Here is a 14,754-nt window from a genome sequence, read left to right as displayed (position 1 = left end):
CACAGAATCTGTGTCCAGCAGTGGGGGTGGAAGCCTGGCCTAAAAATGATGATGGTGATGATGATGACGACGACGACCTCAGCCACCTTCCTGGGGGCGCTGCTGGGGGCTCAGCCCTGTGCTATAAGCTTTGAATGGCTTCACTTCACACTTCAGTGGGAGGGGGCAGGTCTCCAGAGATGAGGAAACTGAAGTGCCAAGAGGTTAAGAGGTATCAGACAAGAAGTGGCAGGGCTGGAATTCAAGCCTTATCTTATACAAAAGCTCCCCCATGCCCCATGCCCCTTGCTGAGCCGGCGGGTAAGAGCCCTTATACAGGACACACGCAAACAGTGCCGGGTGGGAGGCCTGGTGAGCACCGTGGTGGCCAAAGGAGGAGGTGGTTGGGAACAGGCAGTCTGCATCGTCGTGAGTTCATAAAAATGGGACCAAGCCCAGAGTGAGGCCAGGTGTAGATTCCCAAAGGCTTGTTCCAGAGACCTGTGTGTCAGCACTGAGGAGCTACCCCTCCACTGTCCTTCGATCGGGCTGCCTTACACCTGCAGCCTAACCGAACACCTGCAGCACAGGTGTGCGCATTGTGTACACAGGAACGCTCGGGAGGCCCTGCCCTGTCCTAGCTGGGCGGCGGGACAGTGGGGGCTCTGAGCGCTCCAGCCATGACCCTGCACAGGTCCTAATGACAAGCTGAGTGCGGCAGGAAGTAGGGTTTACTTTCAGTCCATGTTGTCCATGAGAGAACTGGGGCACAGAGGGGCTCAGGGCCTGGCCTGGGGTCACACAGCCCATAAGGAGTGAAACTAAAACACGTGTCAGGTGCTCAGCCTGCCATTCCACTGCTGCCCGCCCTCCCTCCTGCCCAGCCTTTCTGAATTTCCGCCACTAGGGCTATGGCAGTGACCTCCTGGCAGCCTCCCCCAGTCCAGTGCCCGTCGGTCTCTGGGGTAGAGCCTTTCAGGACTTCTCTTTACAAAGCCTCCCTCACCTGGGCATCGGCTCTCCTCCCCGGCCACAGCCCTGCTGCCCCCTTGTCCACAGCGCGTCACTCTTGCTTGGGAGAGTTCCCGCTCATTTCTGACCATCTCCCTTCTTCCCGCCTCTGGTTGCCACCAGGGCCTCCCAGTGACACCTGCTTGTTCCACTGCTGGTGGTTCTGGGATGAGGCCTTGTGCAGTCTTGTGTGTGAAGGCCTGTGCCAGCCACCCCCTGGCCCTTCTCTGCAGTTCTGTCCCCACGACTGGGGGTGGGGGTGGGGCTGCCCCTGCCCTCCTGCGGTGTTGACCTTGGGCTCTCTCCATGTACCCAACCTGAGTAGGCAGAATTTGGGTCTTCTGTCACAGCCTCCGCTGGGGGGCCCTCCTCTCCGCTATATCTGAACGGATACCTCTCCCCAGTCTCCGCAGGAGCCCTCCCAACCCGGCGGGGACGAGCCCAGACTGGGGATCTTGCTTAGATCCCCTGCTCTGGGATCCCCGTGTCTCCCCCGATCTCTACTAGCGCCCACGCCCACCCTGACTCCGTCCTCTGGCTGGCGGCCAGCACCGCCCGCGGATTAAGAAGGCGCCTTGGCGTCCAGGACCTTGGCTGCCCTGGGGTGGGGGTGGGGGGCGGGGCCGGCCTCTGCGGACGGGGAGGGCGGGCGCCTGGGTCAGGAGGGGCCTCCTCGAAGGCCCCTGGCTCCTGGGCCGGGCTCACCGGGGCCCCTCTGTCCGCAGGGGAAGATGAGAAGCTGGCGTCCTTGCTGGAGGGGCGCTTCCCGAGGAGCACGTCGATGCAGGATTCAGTGCGCGAGGGCCGAGGTATCCCGCCCCCGCCGCAGACCGCACCGCCGCCCCCGCCCGCACCCTACTACTTCGACTCCGGGCCGCCCCCCGCCTTCTCGCCGCCGCCTCCGCCGGGCCGCGCCTATGACACCGTGCGCTCCAGCTTCAAACCCGGTCTGGAGGCGCGCCTTGGGGCGGGCGCCCCGGGCCTGTATGATCCCGGCGCGGCCCTCGGGCCGCTGCCCTACCCGGAACGGCAGAAGCGCGCGCGGTCCATGATCATCCTTCAGGACTCGGCGCCCGAGGCAGGCGACGTCCCCCGGCCCCCGCCAGCGGCCACTCCGCCGGAGCGCCCGAAGCGTCGGCCGCGGCCGCCCGGCCCCGACAGCCCTTACGCCAACCTCGGCGCCTTCAGCGCCAGCCTCTTCGCGCCGTCCAAACCTCAGCGCCGCAAAAGCCCGCTGGTGAAGCAGCTGCAGGTGGAGGATGCGCAGGAGCGCGCGGCCCTGGCCGTGGGTAGCCCTGGCCCGGCGGGCGGCAGCTTCGCCCGGGAGCCCTCCCCGACACACCGCGGGCCTCGGCCGAGCGGCCTCGACTACAGCGCCGGAGACGGCCCCGGGCTCGCCTTCGGCGGCCCGGCCCCAGGCAAGGACCGGCGGCTGGAGGAGCGGCGGCGCTCCACCGTCTTCCTGTCTGTCGGAGCCGTCGAGAGCAGCTCTCCTAGCGCAGATATGCCCTCCCTCCAGCCCTCCCGCTCCATTGACGAGCGCCTGCTGGGGCCCGGCGCCACCACCGGCCGTGACCTGCTGCTGCCCTCCCCTGTCTCCGCTCTGAAGCCATTGGTCAGCGGCTCGAGCCTTGGGCCTTCGGGCTCCACCTTCATCCACCCGCTCACCGGCAAACCCCTGGACCCCAGCTCACCCCTGGCCCTTGCCCTGGCTGCCCGGGAGCGGGCTCTGGCCTCCCAGGCGCCCTCCCGCTCCCCCACACCTGTGCACAGCCCTGACACCGACCGCCCTGGGCCCTTGTTTGTGGATGTGCAGGCTCGTGACACTGAGCGAGGGCCCCTGGCCTCCCCAGCCTTCTCCCCGAGGAGCCCCGCCTGGGTTCCTGTGCCTGCTCGCAGGGAAGCCGAGAAAGCTCCCCGGGAGGAGCGGAAGTCACCGGAGGACAAGAAGTCCATGATCCTCAGCGTCCTGGACACATCCCTGCAGCGGCCAGCCGGCCTCATCGTCGTGCACGCCACCAGCAATGGGCAGGAGCCCAGTGGGCTGGGGGCCGGAGAGGAGCGCCCGGGCACCCCAGAGCTGGCCCCGGCCCCCACACAGTCGGCTGTGGTGGCAGAGCCCCTGCCTAGCCCCCGGGCCCAGCCCCCTGGCAGTACCCCGACAGACCCTGGGCTGGGCCAGGGCAGCTCGGAGGAGGAGCCAGAGCTGGTATTCGCCGTGAACCTGCCGCCGGCCCAGCTGTCCTCCAGCGACGAGGAGACCAGAGAGGAGCTGGCCCGCATCGGACTCGTGCCGCCTCCTGAAGAGTTTGCCAATGGGGTCCTGCTGGCCACCCCACTCCCTGGCCCAGGTCCCTCGCCCGCCACGCTGCCAGGCCCGGCCTCAGGGAAGCCGAGCAGCGAGCCGCCCCCTGCCCCCGAGTCTGCAGCGGATTCGGGGGTGGAGGAGGCCGACACGCGCAGCTCCAGCGACCCCCACCTGGAGACCACGAGCACCATCTCCACAGTGTCCAGCATGTCCACCCTGAGCTCGGAGAGCGGGGAACTCACCGACACCCACACCTCCTTCGCCGACGGACATACTTTTCTACTCGAGAAGCCACCAGTGCCTCCCAAGCCCAAGCTCAAGTCCCCGCTGGGGAAGGGGCCGGTGACTTTCAGGGACCCGCTGCTGAAGCAGTCCTCGGACAGCGAGCTCATGGCCCAGCAGTATCATGCCGCCTCCGCCGGGCTGGCCTCCGCTGCCGGGCCTGCTCGCCCTCGCTACCTCTTCCAGAGAAGGTCCAAGCTGTGGGGGGACCCCGTGGAGAGCCGGGGGCTCCCCGGGCCCGAAGACGACAAGCCAACTGTGATCAGTGAGCTCAGCTCCCGCCTGCAACAGCTGAACAAAGACACTCGCTCCCTGGGGGAGGAGCCGGTTGGCGGCCTGGGCGGCCTGCTGGACCCTGCCAAGAAGTCGCCCATCGCGGCAGCTCGGTGAGCAGGGCGGTGTGGGGAGGGTCCTGTCCCTTGTCCCCTGTCCATGCCCACCCCGTTCTTCCTCTTGTCCTTCCATGGTTCCCTCTGTTCCTCCTCCACAGCCCTTGCTGTTCCCTCCCTCACCTGTCCGTGGCACCCATCCCTGTGCTTCTCCCGTCCACATCTCTGTCTTTTATCTGGCCTTGCTTTACCTGTCTGAGACCGAAGGCTCTTTCAGCGATCTGAAATATCAGGGGTTCTGTTCTCTCTATCCCTGTCGGTGTTGGCAGTGGGAGCTGGGCACCCACCGGAGACCCAAGCTGGCCATGAACGCCTTCACAGCCCTCCTGGAGGCTCCCTGCCCCGGGGTCCCTGCACTCTCACTCTCACACCTGACGTAGCTGCCTCTACTGCCATCAGGGGTCGTTCTCTGGTCCACACTCAAGTTGCAGCTCTCCCCGAGCCCCACCCCAGCTACTTGGCTTCTCTGTGGCCACTTGGCTGTCCCACGTGGCCGGTGCCATCGTTCCTCGCTTCCTTTCGTAGCTGCCTCGCTTCCTTTCGTAGCTGCCTCGCTTCCTTTTGAAACCTGGAGTACACTGGATCCTTTTCCTCTTAGGACCCACCACCGGTTTCCCGTTTTCTGCCCTGGAAACATTTCTGTTCAGTCTCTCAGCACCGCCTCAGAGTCTCTCAAGCACAGATCCCTGTGCGTGATTTTCAGAGTGCATCGGGAAACCATTCTTGGGCGGAAATCATGCCGTTTTTCTGTACCTCCGTCTGCTCTCTCTTCTTCATACCTTACCCGTTCCTCTGTCCTCCCCGCCCACTTCCTACACACGGTGGGGACTTAAAGAGGCTGCGTGGTGCCCTGGAAGTGGGGGGAGGGGCCGAGCAGGGGGCTGGGGTGCTGCTCTGGCTGGGCAGAAGCTGCCAGAGCCTCTGGGCTCATCCCTTGGCCCTTTCCTTGAGGACCTCATTCCCAAGGCTCCGCCCCCAAGGGGTGCCTCCTCGGGCCTGTGGGCTCCAGGCTTGCTGGCGGGAGAGCTGGTTCCTGCCCACGCGTGGTCTGAGGCAGAGCTGGTCGTCCCCTGGCCAGCCCTTGTCTGCCTTTGCCTTCTGTGCCCCGTAGCCCTCCCCCACCTCTGGCTTTGTGGGTAGCACTTGGGTTGCCACCTCCTGAGTCCTTCTCGCCACCCTGAAGACCAACCTAGTGAGTCTCTCCTGCCAGCCTTGGGAGGCAGAGTTCACAGAGCAGTGAGGCATCCAGGTCTTGTGCACAAGGGCTTGTCTCATCTACTTTCTTCCAGCTGAGGACTCGAAGGATAAGTGGGGTCTCGGGAGACGAGTGACGCCTCTCCTGCGTGGTTGGGCAGCGCTGCCCTCCGGCTCCCATCACCCCAGGCTTGCGCCGGGGCCCTCCCCTTTTCACCTCTTCCAACTCCCAGTTGAATGTGAAAGCCCTCTTCCCAGCAGGGTGATGTTTAAAGTGCCCTTCGAGTGGGTGTCAGGGGTGTGGCCAGGAGTGTCCAGTTGCAGTGAGCAGCCCAGGTCCTAGGCCTCTGTGGAACAGAGGCGGGGATCCCTGATGCAGCCTGGACCAGTCCCCATCTTCAGTCTCTGTTTCTCCCCCCTCCACCAGCCCTTCCTTTCCTCTGTGCCCCTTGGTCCTGATGAAAATTAAAGCCATTGACAGCGGGTAGCACAGTGCCCGGCACAGCACAGACCTCAATAAAACATTTGCTAAACGGACGAAAGAACAAAGCTAAACGCAAGTGCTGTCTTTTGTGACTTGAGGTCTAGGGAGGTGGCTTAGGACAAATGCCACAGAAGGACAGACGCTTGGTTGAGGTTTGCTGGTTGTCGAGCCCCTTGGCCGAGCTCAGGAGAGCCCCGGTGTTGCCTTAGCTCTGCTGGCTCTTGTGGTGCAGCTGGGCCGTCACAGGGCAGGAGGAGGTGGTCTCTGGGCTGGACCTGCCGCCACGTCCCTCACGGTCGTCCTCAGCGTTTCCCCTTTGTCACGGCGAGGTGCTCTTGGCCAGTGGGTCTGGGTCATGCCAGAACCTGTGTTTGTTTCCTTTCTTGGAAGTGGTGTGGGGGAGGGGCAAGGCCAGCAGTTCCAACCTGTACATCCCATCTGTCCTGCCGGCCCACGGGAGAGTGAGCCTCTTTCCCTCAGGAGTTCCTGCAGAATCCCGGCCTCCGATTGGCTTCGTGTGGATCCCCTGCCTCCCCTGAAACGGTCACTGGGGTCAGGGAGGCATAGGGCTACTGTTGGCCAGGCCTGCCTCATATGCTATCCTGGGAGCCAGGGCATGGGGTCAGCCAGAGCTACCGGATGGGTGCTGAGTGAGGGGGGCGGGTATCCAAAGGAACATCAGGTGCTGTTCCCAAAGGTGCCAGATGCCGGAGAGCCTAAAGCAAGAGACTCCCTGTGCCATGGCATTCACCAGCTTTAGCACCTTGCTTTGTTCCCTGACATCGGCCTGGGGTCAGGGGGCCCTGGATCCCCACCCTCAGCAGATTGCGTCTGAGTTTGTATTCTTGGACAAACCACTTAACCTCAGTGAACTTCAGTCCCACCCCTGTGAAATGGTGAGGGTGACCAGGCCCTCAGGCGGGCTGGTAGGAGGACTCTTAGGGTCCTTACGGGAAAATGAGTGCTCTGCACTGGAAAAGGCCAAGTCACGTTACCTCCTCTTCAGAGCCATTCTGTTCGATGGATAATAATAGAATCTCCATTTTCCAGACGACAAAATTGAGCTTCTAAGGAGATCCGTGCCAGCCAGCAGATGGTGGCATCTGACCTCAAGCCCCACTCTCTGGCCCCTGGAATCTGGGGCCTCTGTCGTTCAGCCGCTTCTAGTGACAGACGCTGTGTGTGTGCCGCAGTTCCCCTCACACAGAAGTGCGTGTGTTCGTTCTGTAGACCGAACCTTTGTCTGTCAGTCAGGTGCGTCACAGGCAGCGCGTGGCTTCTGAGATCACCTGCAGTTGAGCCCAGCCAGTGCCGCTTGAGAGGCCCAGCAGCTACCCGTCTGCCCTGCGCTTCCACTCCCACTTCCCTCTACGTTTCCTTCGGCCCCTGTTCACACTTCCTTCCTTCCTTCCGTCCTCTTACGCGCCCCTTCTTGCCCTCGGACCTGGGTGGAACCGTGGCCCCCGGAGTGGGCCCCACTGCCTGTCCTGGACCCTTCACTTCTGGCCCCTGGCAGGCGGCTGAGCGGGGATGCTGTGGCCACGTCCAGTCAGCCCCGCACGTGGCCGGCAGTGGCTGTGTTGCCCATCGGCGCTGCTGGGCAGCTCTTGTCTTGCCGCCGGCGGCGGCTAGTGTCTGACACTCATTTCTCACACGGCGATAAAAGTGCTGGTGATACTGTCTTTCAGAGACATGTCCAAAGTGCAGGAAGTTCTGATGTCCAGCGGGGCTGTTTCCTTCCCAGGATGGATCCTAGCTGAAGCCCTAGGGCAGTTGGCACGGCCACCCAGTGGGTCACGCCCCTGTGCCTTGTCCACTGGCCCCCCATGTGTTCCCTCGCGGGCCTGCCCCTCTCCTCACCCGACAGACACCACCAGAAAGGAAGCGCTTGCTCTGCTCACCTTCCTCGCTGGCAGCTCAGTCTAGGCTCCGGCGTCCTTCCCCCGCAAGACACTCTGCGGCCCGAGGTCTAGGAAGATCTCAGAAGGGGAAGGGGACGTTACCCCTTATGTCATGGACTTGAAGCACCTTGTGGAAATGGCACTGGGGCATCCGGAAGGCCCATGGCCTTTGGCTTTTTGGAACTTTGATCCCAGACCATCCACCTCTTTATGCTTCTGGCTTTGGGTCTAGCCTGATAGGCAGAACATTTGTCTGCTCAGAGCCCCACATCTGCTCTGAACTCCCTTTGTCTTCCAGACCCCACGGGTGGTCTGAGGGGCACATGTCTCTGAGCCCCACAGCAATACTCAGTTTTGCTGTGGCCCTCAGTTTTACACCTGTCTGACCGTCACATCTGATGTTACAGAAAAAAGTTCATGGCGAAATAGCTTTGGAAACCCAAAGTTGACGAGGTTTCTTTCCTGCAGTACTTCTCAGAACTTTTGATGTGCTGTGTGCTGTGGTCTCGGACAGCTTCTTTGGTAGATCACTAATTAGCATCCCACAGAAGATGCACATCTCTGCGATGGTGGAGAAACCCCGCCCTGGGGACCTACTGTGAGCTCTGTCCTGCTAGCCCATCTGACAGGGATCTGGATAAAGCTATACATGACTGCAGGTGCCTCAGGGCTTGTTCTTTTGAAACTGGACCTGTTGTTTGCCGGCCAGTGCAGGGCACAGGGGCCAGGATGTGCTCTGTCCTTGCGGAGGTCCTCACGGGTTGGGGACCTGTGAGGTGTGTTTTTGCAGGAGGTGTGATCAGGGCTTCAGGAGTTCACGGAACTCTGCTAGGGGAGCGGGAAGGGGTCACAGAGGAGGGGCCGTAGGGGCATCTGGGTGCATCAAGGTTGGAGCCATGACCTGGTGTGGGCGGTGGGAAGTTAGGGCTGGAGTGAGACACAGAGACCAGAGAGAGCGCAGTGGACGCTCACAAGCCCGTATATAGTTTGTGCTCCTGTTGAGGATTATTTCGGTGAATGAGGTTCTTAGATTTCAAAAGGCCACAGGCCTAGACCTGCCCTGTGTGAGTGCAGTGGCAGAAGGCTCCAGGCGGGGAGCAGGGCCGGAGTGGGCTTTTCCTTGCCTGTTGGCACCAACGGGTTGACAGGCAGTCGAGCCTGAGAGTGACATGTCACATTGTTTTATAACACAGTTTTTCAGTGCATATTGTGCTCCTGGCTTTGAGCTAGGCACCGAGCGTCAAGGATAGCAATTAGGAAGTGAGATGAAGGTCCCGAGTGAGAGCGCGGAAGGTCTGGGTCCAGAGGTGGCTGCGGGCGAGGAGGGCCAGGGTTAATGCTGGGAGTTGGTGGCGCATCGGCCATGGCGGGGAGGGTGGAGCGGCTGATGGTGGCTCGCAGGCCTCTGGTGTGGGCAGGACTGGGGCGAGGGAGAGCATGTTTGGAGACCCCAGGAGAAGTCTGGGGAGAGTGGCTTGGCTTCACATGTGGCATTCTTGGGCACATCGGTCACAGGAAAGGGTGGGAGTGGGTGACACGGCCTGGGAGAAAGTGCAAACTAAGAGGGGAGCCTATCTAGGAAGGAAGAGGTAGAGGAGAGGGTGCCGGGCGAGGGGTGGTGGGGCAGGAGCAGACCTCACTGGTCGAGGAGTCACGAGGAAGCAGGCAGTGCAAGGTTCAGACACTGGTGGCAAAGTTGCTGGGGAGTGTGGAGCCTGGCTGAGACGTCTGGGGAAAGACCGGAAGGCGTCCAGGGGTGCTGTGCCTAGTGAGGTACCACATGTTAGAGAGTGGGTGGCCCAGAAGCCCTCTGGGAGGCTGGCAGGGGTTGTGATGTGGCCATGCCGTGGTCAGAGCCTGGCTGGGGAGGCCGTCAGACAGCTCAGAGTGGTGATGGACAGCAATGGCTCTGCAGAGGTGGTGTGGAAACATGTGGACCTTGACCATGGACACTCCCGGGGTGCCTGGCCTGGGACAATGTGGGAAGTGCCCTGTTCCCCAAGAGGAAGGGGAGAAGCAGCAGACGTCTGGGCCGTGGGCATCCCCGGCCACTCCCTGCTATGCCCTGGGGCCTTGGGAGGGCAGCCTTAGGATTGTGACCCGTCCTCTCCCCTGCACTCCGCTGGATCAGTCCCTCACTCATGGCACCTCCTGGCACCAGCCCTAGCCTCTGGCAGGTGCCCACCTCCCCACACCCAGTATCTCCCCTCGGCAGGGTCTCCCTGGTGCTTCTGAGCCAGTCTGCCCTCATCCTAGGCCTCCAGCTCACCCCCTGCCAGGGCTGCAGACCGTGCTCCAGGGGACTCTGGGGGTGGGCCACGCAGAACTGCATCCCGAGATGCAGGTCCCCATGCCAGGGTGGGATGCTTGAGGCCCCGGGGTGCGGGAGGGGAGTGCTGTACTGGGCCCAATCCCCCAGCACTGCCCCCTCGCCCTCTCCCTAGCAATCACGACCACTTGGGCACCTACCACCTCCTTGGCACCCTCCCCCACCCTCCACTGCCGCCCCACTTTGCTCCGAAACCCAGGCGGTACCGTGGAGGTCAGATGTGGGAGAGGGGAGGGTCTCTTCCGGTGATCGGTGCCTGTTCCTTGAGCCCATCACCCCAGGCGTCCTTTGAGTCCCTCTCTGCTGGGTGGGGGAAGCATGGTCTGGCCTCTTCAAGAGGCTCTGCTCTGGGTCTGAGCAGGTGGGCGAGGCAGCAGGGACAGAGGCTGAGGAGAGGGAGCCAGTGGAAGGCAGTGGAAACCAGGCTGAGTGGGAGGGACAGAGTTGGGTCTCCAGCGGGAGGCTCACCTTGCACGGCTGAGACAGGAAGAGACCAAACCTGCTTTCAGGGGAGGAGGGATGCTCAGGGTGCCTGTGCAGTGTGGGACAGGTGCCAGTCAGGGTAGCACAGAGGTGGGTGGGGGAACCCAGGGGAGGGGTCCTTAGCCCAGTGTGGGCAAGGGCAGGGAGAGGGAGGTGCGATGGCAGCTGGAGAGAGGCCCTTCAGGCAGCAGCAACACAAGGGGACACGAAGCATCCCCAAGTGCCAGGGGTCTGCTGAGCAGCTGCCACACAGGGCTCTTAGTAAAGCCTGTGGATGGACACCACTGTGGTCTGCGCTTCACAGACCAGAGAACAGCTCACAGGCAAGCCAGGAGCCCACCCAGCTCTGCCCACGTCGTGCCTGCACTTTCCTTCCTCCAGCAGCTCCAGATGTGCTCCCTCCCATCGCACCTGGGCCCACTGCACCTGAATCCCTCTCTTACTGGGTATCTGGCCAGGGGGTCCCTGCACCTGGCTGCCCTCGCTGTGGCCGTGACTGGGGGCCATGTGCCTGCTTTGAGGGCCTGGGCCGCTAACACTCTCTCTCATTGCTCTCTCCCGCCCATCTGCATGTGGCTGCTCTGTCTAGCTGCGCGGTGGTCCCGAGCGCCGGCTGTGTAAGTGAGCATGCCCATCCCATGCCTCTCACTGTCTGTGCGCTGCACCTGCCCGCCTGGATCTCTGCTCTGCGTGGCTTCATGGGGCTTTGGTGCCACTGACGGCCCCATGAGGCTTCCCGTGGCCACAGTAGGGGATAGGGAAAGAAACGGGGTGGAGGTGGCATGGGATCTAGGAGTGGGTTTTCTCTGGAGGAGTTCCCCCAGCCAGGCCTCCCACCATGGCCATGCTGGGGGGCGTGGCGGGGCTGAAGACCTGGGGTCCTATCAGGTGATGCTGGGAAGTGAAGACCCGTGTGTGTGTGTGTGTGCGCGTGCACACGTGCTGCTGTCACTGTCGTGAGCAGGCCACTGCCACTCCTGCCACTGCTGCTGCATGTATGTAACACATGTGGGTGCTACCGCTGCTGCTGTGTGCTGTCCCGTGCGGGGAGGCCGAGTATCATGGGTGTGTTGCTGCCTCACGCCTGCCCTGCACGTGCCGCCGCTCTGTGTGGGTGTGAACGCCGCCTCGTGTCTGTCTCAGACCTCATGGACTTGTTCCGTCTTGTGCTGCCACCAGCCTGTACCACGACTCAGCCAGCCGTGTGGCCAGCCCAGGTCTTTCTGGGTCCCCTCGTGATGACAGAGGGGGAAGTGGTGTGTGGGAGAAGTGGTGAGGGGTCTTGCCGGAGTCTTACTCTCCAGGGTGTGGGTGGACGGGGCAGTGTCCAGAGCTGGTGTCCCGGGCTGTCAGAAATGCGGTGGGAAGCCCTTTGTCCCAGCAGCTGTCTTTCCTCTGGCAGCCTGCTCTTGGAGCCCGCAAAGAGTGGAGGGGGCCAGGGGTTTTACTCCTCGTGGGCCGCTCAGTCTAGGGCCCCGCCTCCCCCAGCAGGGCACTGGCTCTGAGTCTGAGGACCAGGCCAGAGTAACCACAGGACCCTACCCTCCTTTCTTCCTCTGGCCCTAAGGCTACCCACCGAGTCCCAGGCCACCCCCTCCCGCCCCCACCCTCCCACAGTCCTCCTGGCCGCTGGCCCCCGCCCCTCCGCCCACCCCCACCTGGCCTAGTGCCCCTCACCTGGCCTTGACCCCCTCTCCCTCCGCAGGCTCTTCAGCAGCCTCGGTGAGCTGAGCTCCATCTCAGCGCAGCGCAGCCCTGGGGGCCCGGGCGGCGGGGCCTCCTACCCGGTGCGGCCCGGCGGCCGCTACCCAGTGGCGCGGCGCGCCCCGAGCCCAGTGAAGCCCGCGTCGCTGGAGCGGGTGGAGGGGCTGGGGGCGGGCGCGGGGGGCGCGGGGCGGCCCTTCGGCCTCACGCCCCCCACCATCCTCAAGTCGTCCAGCCTCTCCATCCCGCACGAGCCGAAGGAGGTGCGCTTTGTGGTGCGCAGTGTGAGCGCGCGCAGCCGCTCACCCTCGCCTTCGCCGCTGCCCTCGCCAGCGCCTGGCCCCGGCCCCGGGGCCCCCAGCCCGCGCCGGCCCTTCCAGCAAAAGCCCCTGCAACTCTGGAGCAAGTTCGACGTGGGCGACTGGCTGGAGAGCATCCACTTGGGCGAGCACCGCGACCGCTTCGAGGACCACGAGATCGAGGGCGCGCACCTGCCGGCGCTCACCAAGGACGACTTCGTGGAGCTGGGCGTCACGCGCGTGGGCCACCGCATGAACATCGAGCGCGCGCTCAGGCAGCTGGACGGCAGCTGACGCCCCCCCGCCCCCCATGCCCGCGCCCTGCCGGCAGGGTCCCCCACCTCCGCCCCCGGGCCGCGGGCTCGGCCCGCCCCCTAACCCCCACCCCAACGGCGCCCGGGCCAGGAATGTTGCATGAATCGTCCTGTTTGCTGTTGCTCGGAGACTTGCCCTGTACATTGCTTAGTGCCCTCCCAGGCCGTCGAGCCCCACCCAGCACACGGTCAGGAAGGGCGCGGGCCGTGGGGCGGGGGTGGGGGTGGGGGGGGCTGGAGCGGGAGGGGGTTGGGGACGGGGGTGCTCCGGCCTGACCATCTCCCGCTCAGCTCCTGGTGGCTACTTTCGCAGAGGGGGGAACCTAGTCCAGCATGCAAGGTCAAGACACACCTTGGTGACTCGGGGGGAGGGGGGAGACATTGGGGTTCTCGGTTGGGGGCCAAGGAGCCCCCCTGTTTTGCATATTTTAATCCACTCTATATTTGGAACGAGAAAAGGAACAAATATCTCTGTCCTCAATAGCTTCCCTTCCCCTCCCCTCCAGCCCCCCACTGGTTCCGCTGCGGCTGCCCAGTCTTCCATCTCTGGCCCCTCAACTGCCACTGCCACCCCACATGGGGTGGGGGACGCTCCAGCTGGTCTGGGGTTGGCCAGGGTCCTAGTAACCCGCCCTGGGGCCCCGGCTGGGCCCTCTCCCCTCGCTGAGCTATAGTGTGCCCCACCGACCCTTCAGGTGCTGCGTGGAGGAGGGGCGGCAGGCAGCGAGTCCTGCTGGGCACTAGCAAGGTCAGATGGCCTGGGAGACCGTGGCCCTGGAGCGGGGGTGGGGTGGGAGGGCAGGGCCCTGGCCCCCGCCCCCAGCTATCTCTCTCACAGGGTCCCTCCCCAGTAGGGGTCTAGCCTCCTCCCCACGCTGCTGGGCGACTACAGCAAAGAAGCCTCCCTGCCTCAGACCTGAAGTCTCCAGTTCCGCCCTGCGTGTGGGCGCACATGTGCGAGTGTGTGAATCTCGGGGTGCGACTGAGTGCATCGGAGCCCCGCGTGTGCCTGACTGGAGAGCGGTCCCTAGGGGCCACTCTGGACTAGTGTAGGGGCTTCGGAAGCGTGCACAGGGTGCGTGCATGGGTGTGTGCCTGTGAAAGCACCCCGTCTCCACTTCCAAAGAAAGTCAGAGGTCGTCTTGCACACTGGGACCTGCTGTTTGCCCAGCCTGTCCCTCCAGAGCCTCGCCGAGCCTGCGTGGGCCTTCTTGGTGAAGGCTTGCTGCTTGGGAGAGGCCCCCAAGGGCCCCCGGAGGCAGTGCTCTCCCCCCCCCACCCCGTCGGGCTTCATAGGGGCAGCCCTAGAGCCAGGCCACTGCGAGCCCCGGGGAGAGGCAAAGGCCCCGGCGGGCACCCCAGCCCCCTTACTGTGACTACTCACACTCAGCAATGACCTGTGGGGCGGGGGGCCCGGGACGTTTTTAAACCTAGGCTGTGGAGTCTGGACTAAGCTCCATCCACGTCACTCACAAGTTTCTGTTTATATTTCTAGCTTTTTTTAATAAAAATTAAAAAACCCAGAAAACAGAAGTTTTCACAGCCCAGGGACCTGGCACGCCGGTCTGTGCCCACCTGCCCCGCCCCCAGCCCGCTGGCCCCATTCCCTGGGCAGATTCACACCCAGTAACCCTTTCACCAAGAGACCAGGTCACACACACAGCAGCAGTCACTGTAACAGACTGCCACATACACACTCGTCTCACACTCACCTGTGGGTTTTTGGTTCCGTTCAATTTGGGTTTTTAACTTTACAGGGTCAGTTCTGCTTCACCCCTCCTTTTGTATGGAGTTCCAGCTGGGGGATTTCACCCCCTGCTCCAGTCCTGAGGCCTCCTGACCCTGACGTTGTGATACACCCCACAGAGATCTATGTTTCTTATATTATTATTATTGATAATAATTATTATAATATTATTATGTAATAAATTTATAAGAAATGAAACCATCTCTCTGTTGCCTGCTTGAGAGGAGATATTGGGAGCACAAACTCTGCTGTCCCTTGGACAGCTCACACAAACCTCCCCGGCCTCAAGTAAGCATTCAGCCACACGCCACGATCACCTGCAGATCCCCG

General features: G+C 62.9%; 1 protein-coding gene across 8 annotated transcripts in view; it reads left to right on the top strand.

Annotated features, from left to right (window-relative positions):
- The window catches only part of SHANK3 (SH3 and multiple ankyrin repeat domains 3), a 50,470-nt gene extending 35,925 nt beyond the window's left edge, over positions 1-14,545 (top strand). For 3 of the 8 annotated variants that reach the window (XM_032645377.1, XM_032645376.1, XM_032645381.1), the window contains 2 exons: positions 1,716-3,966; positions 12,066-14,545. In XM_032645377.1, coding sequence (XP_032501268.1) covers positions 1,716-3,966; positions 12,066-12,657 — 2,843 coding nt within the window. In that variant the 3' untranslated portion in view covers positions 12,658-14,545. Of the gene's footprint in view, positions 1-1,715; positions 3,967-5,258; positions 7,314-7,335; positions 8,842-10,949; positions 12,008-12,065 lie in introns of those variants that run through there. The other 5 variants (XR_004351747.1, XM_032645380.1, XM_032645379.1 and 2 more) reach the window with 5 other exon arrangements.
- The last annotated feature ends 209 nt before the right edge of the window (positions 14,546-14,754 follow it).

The sequence above is a fragment of the Phocoena sinus genome, chromosome 10, assembly GCF_008692025.1.
Source record: "Phocoena sinus isolate mPhoSin1 chromosome 10, mPhoSin1.pri, whole genome shotgun sequence".
NCBI classification, from domain to species: Eukaryota; Metazoa; Chordata; class Mammalia; order Artiodactyla; family Phocoenidae; genus Phocoena; species Phocoena sinus.
Note: the sequence above shows the minus strand (reverse complement) of the source record. Positions and strands in the feature narration are given on the sequence as shown.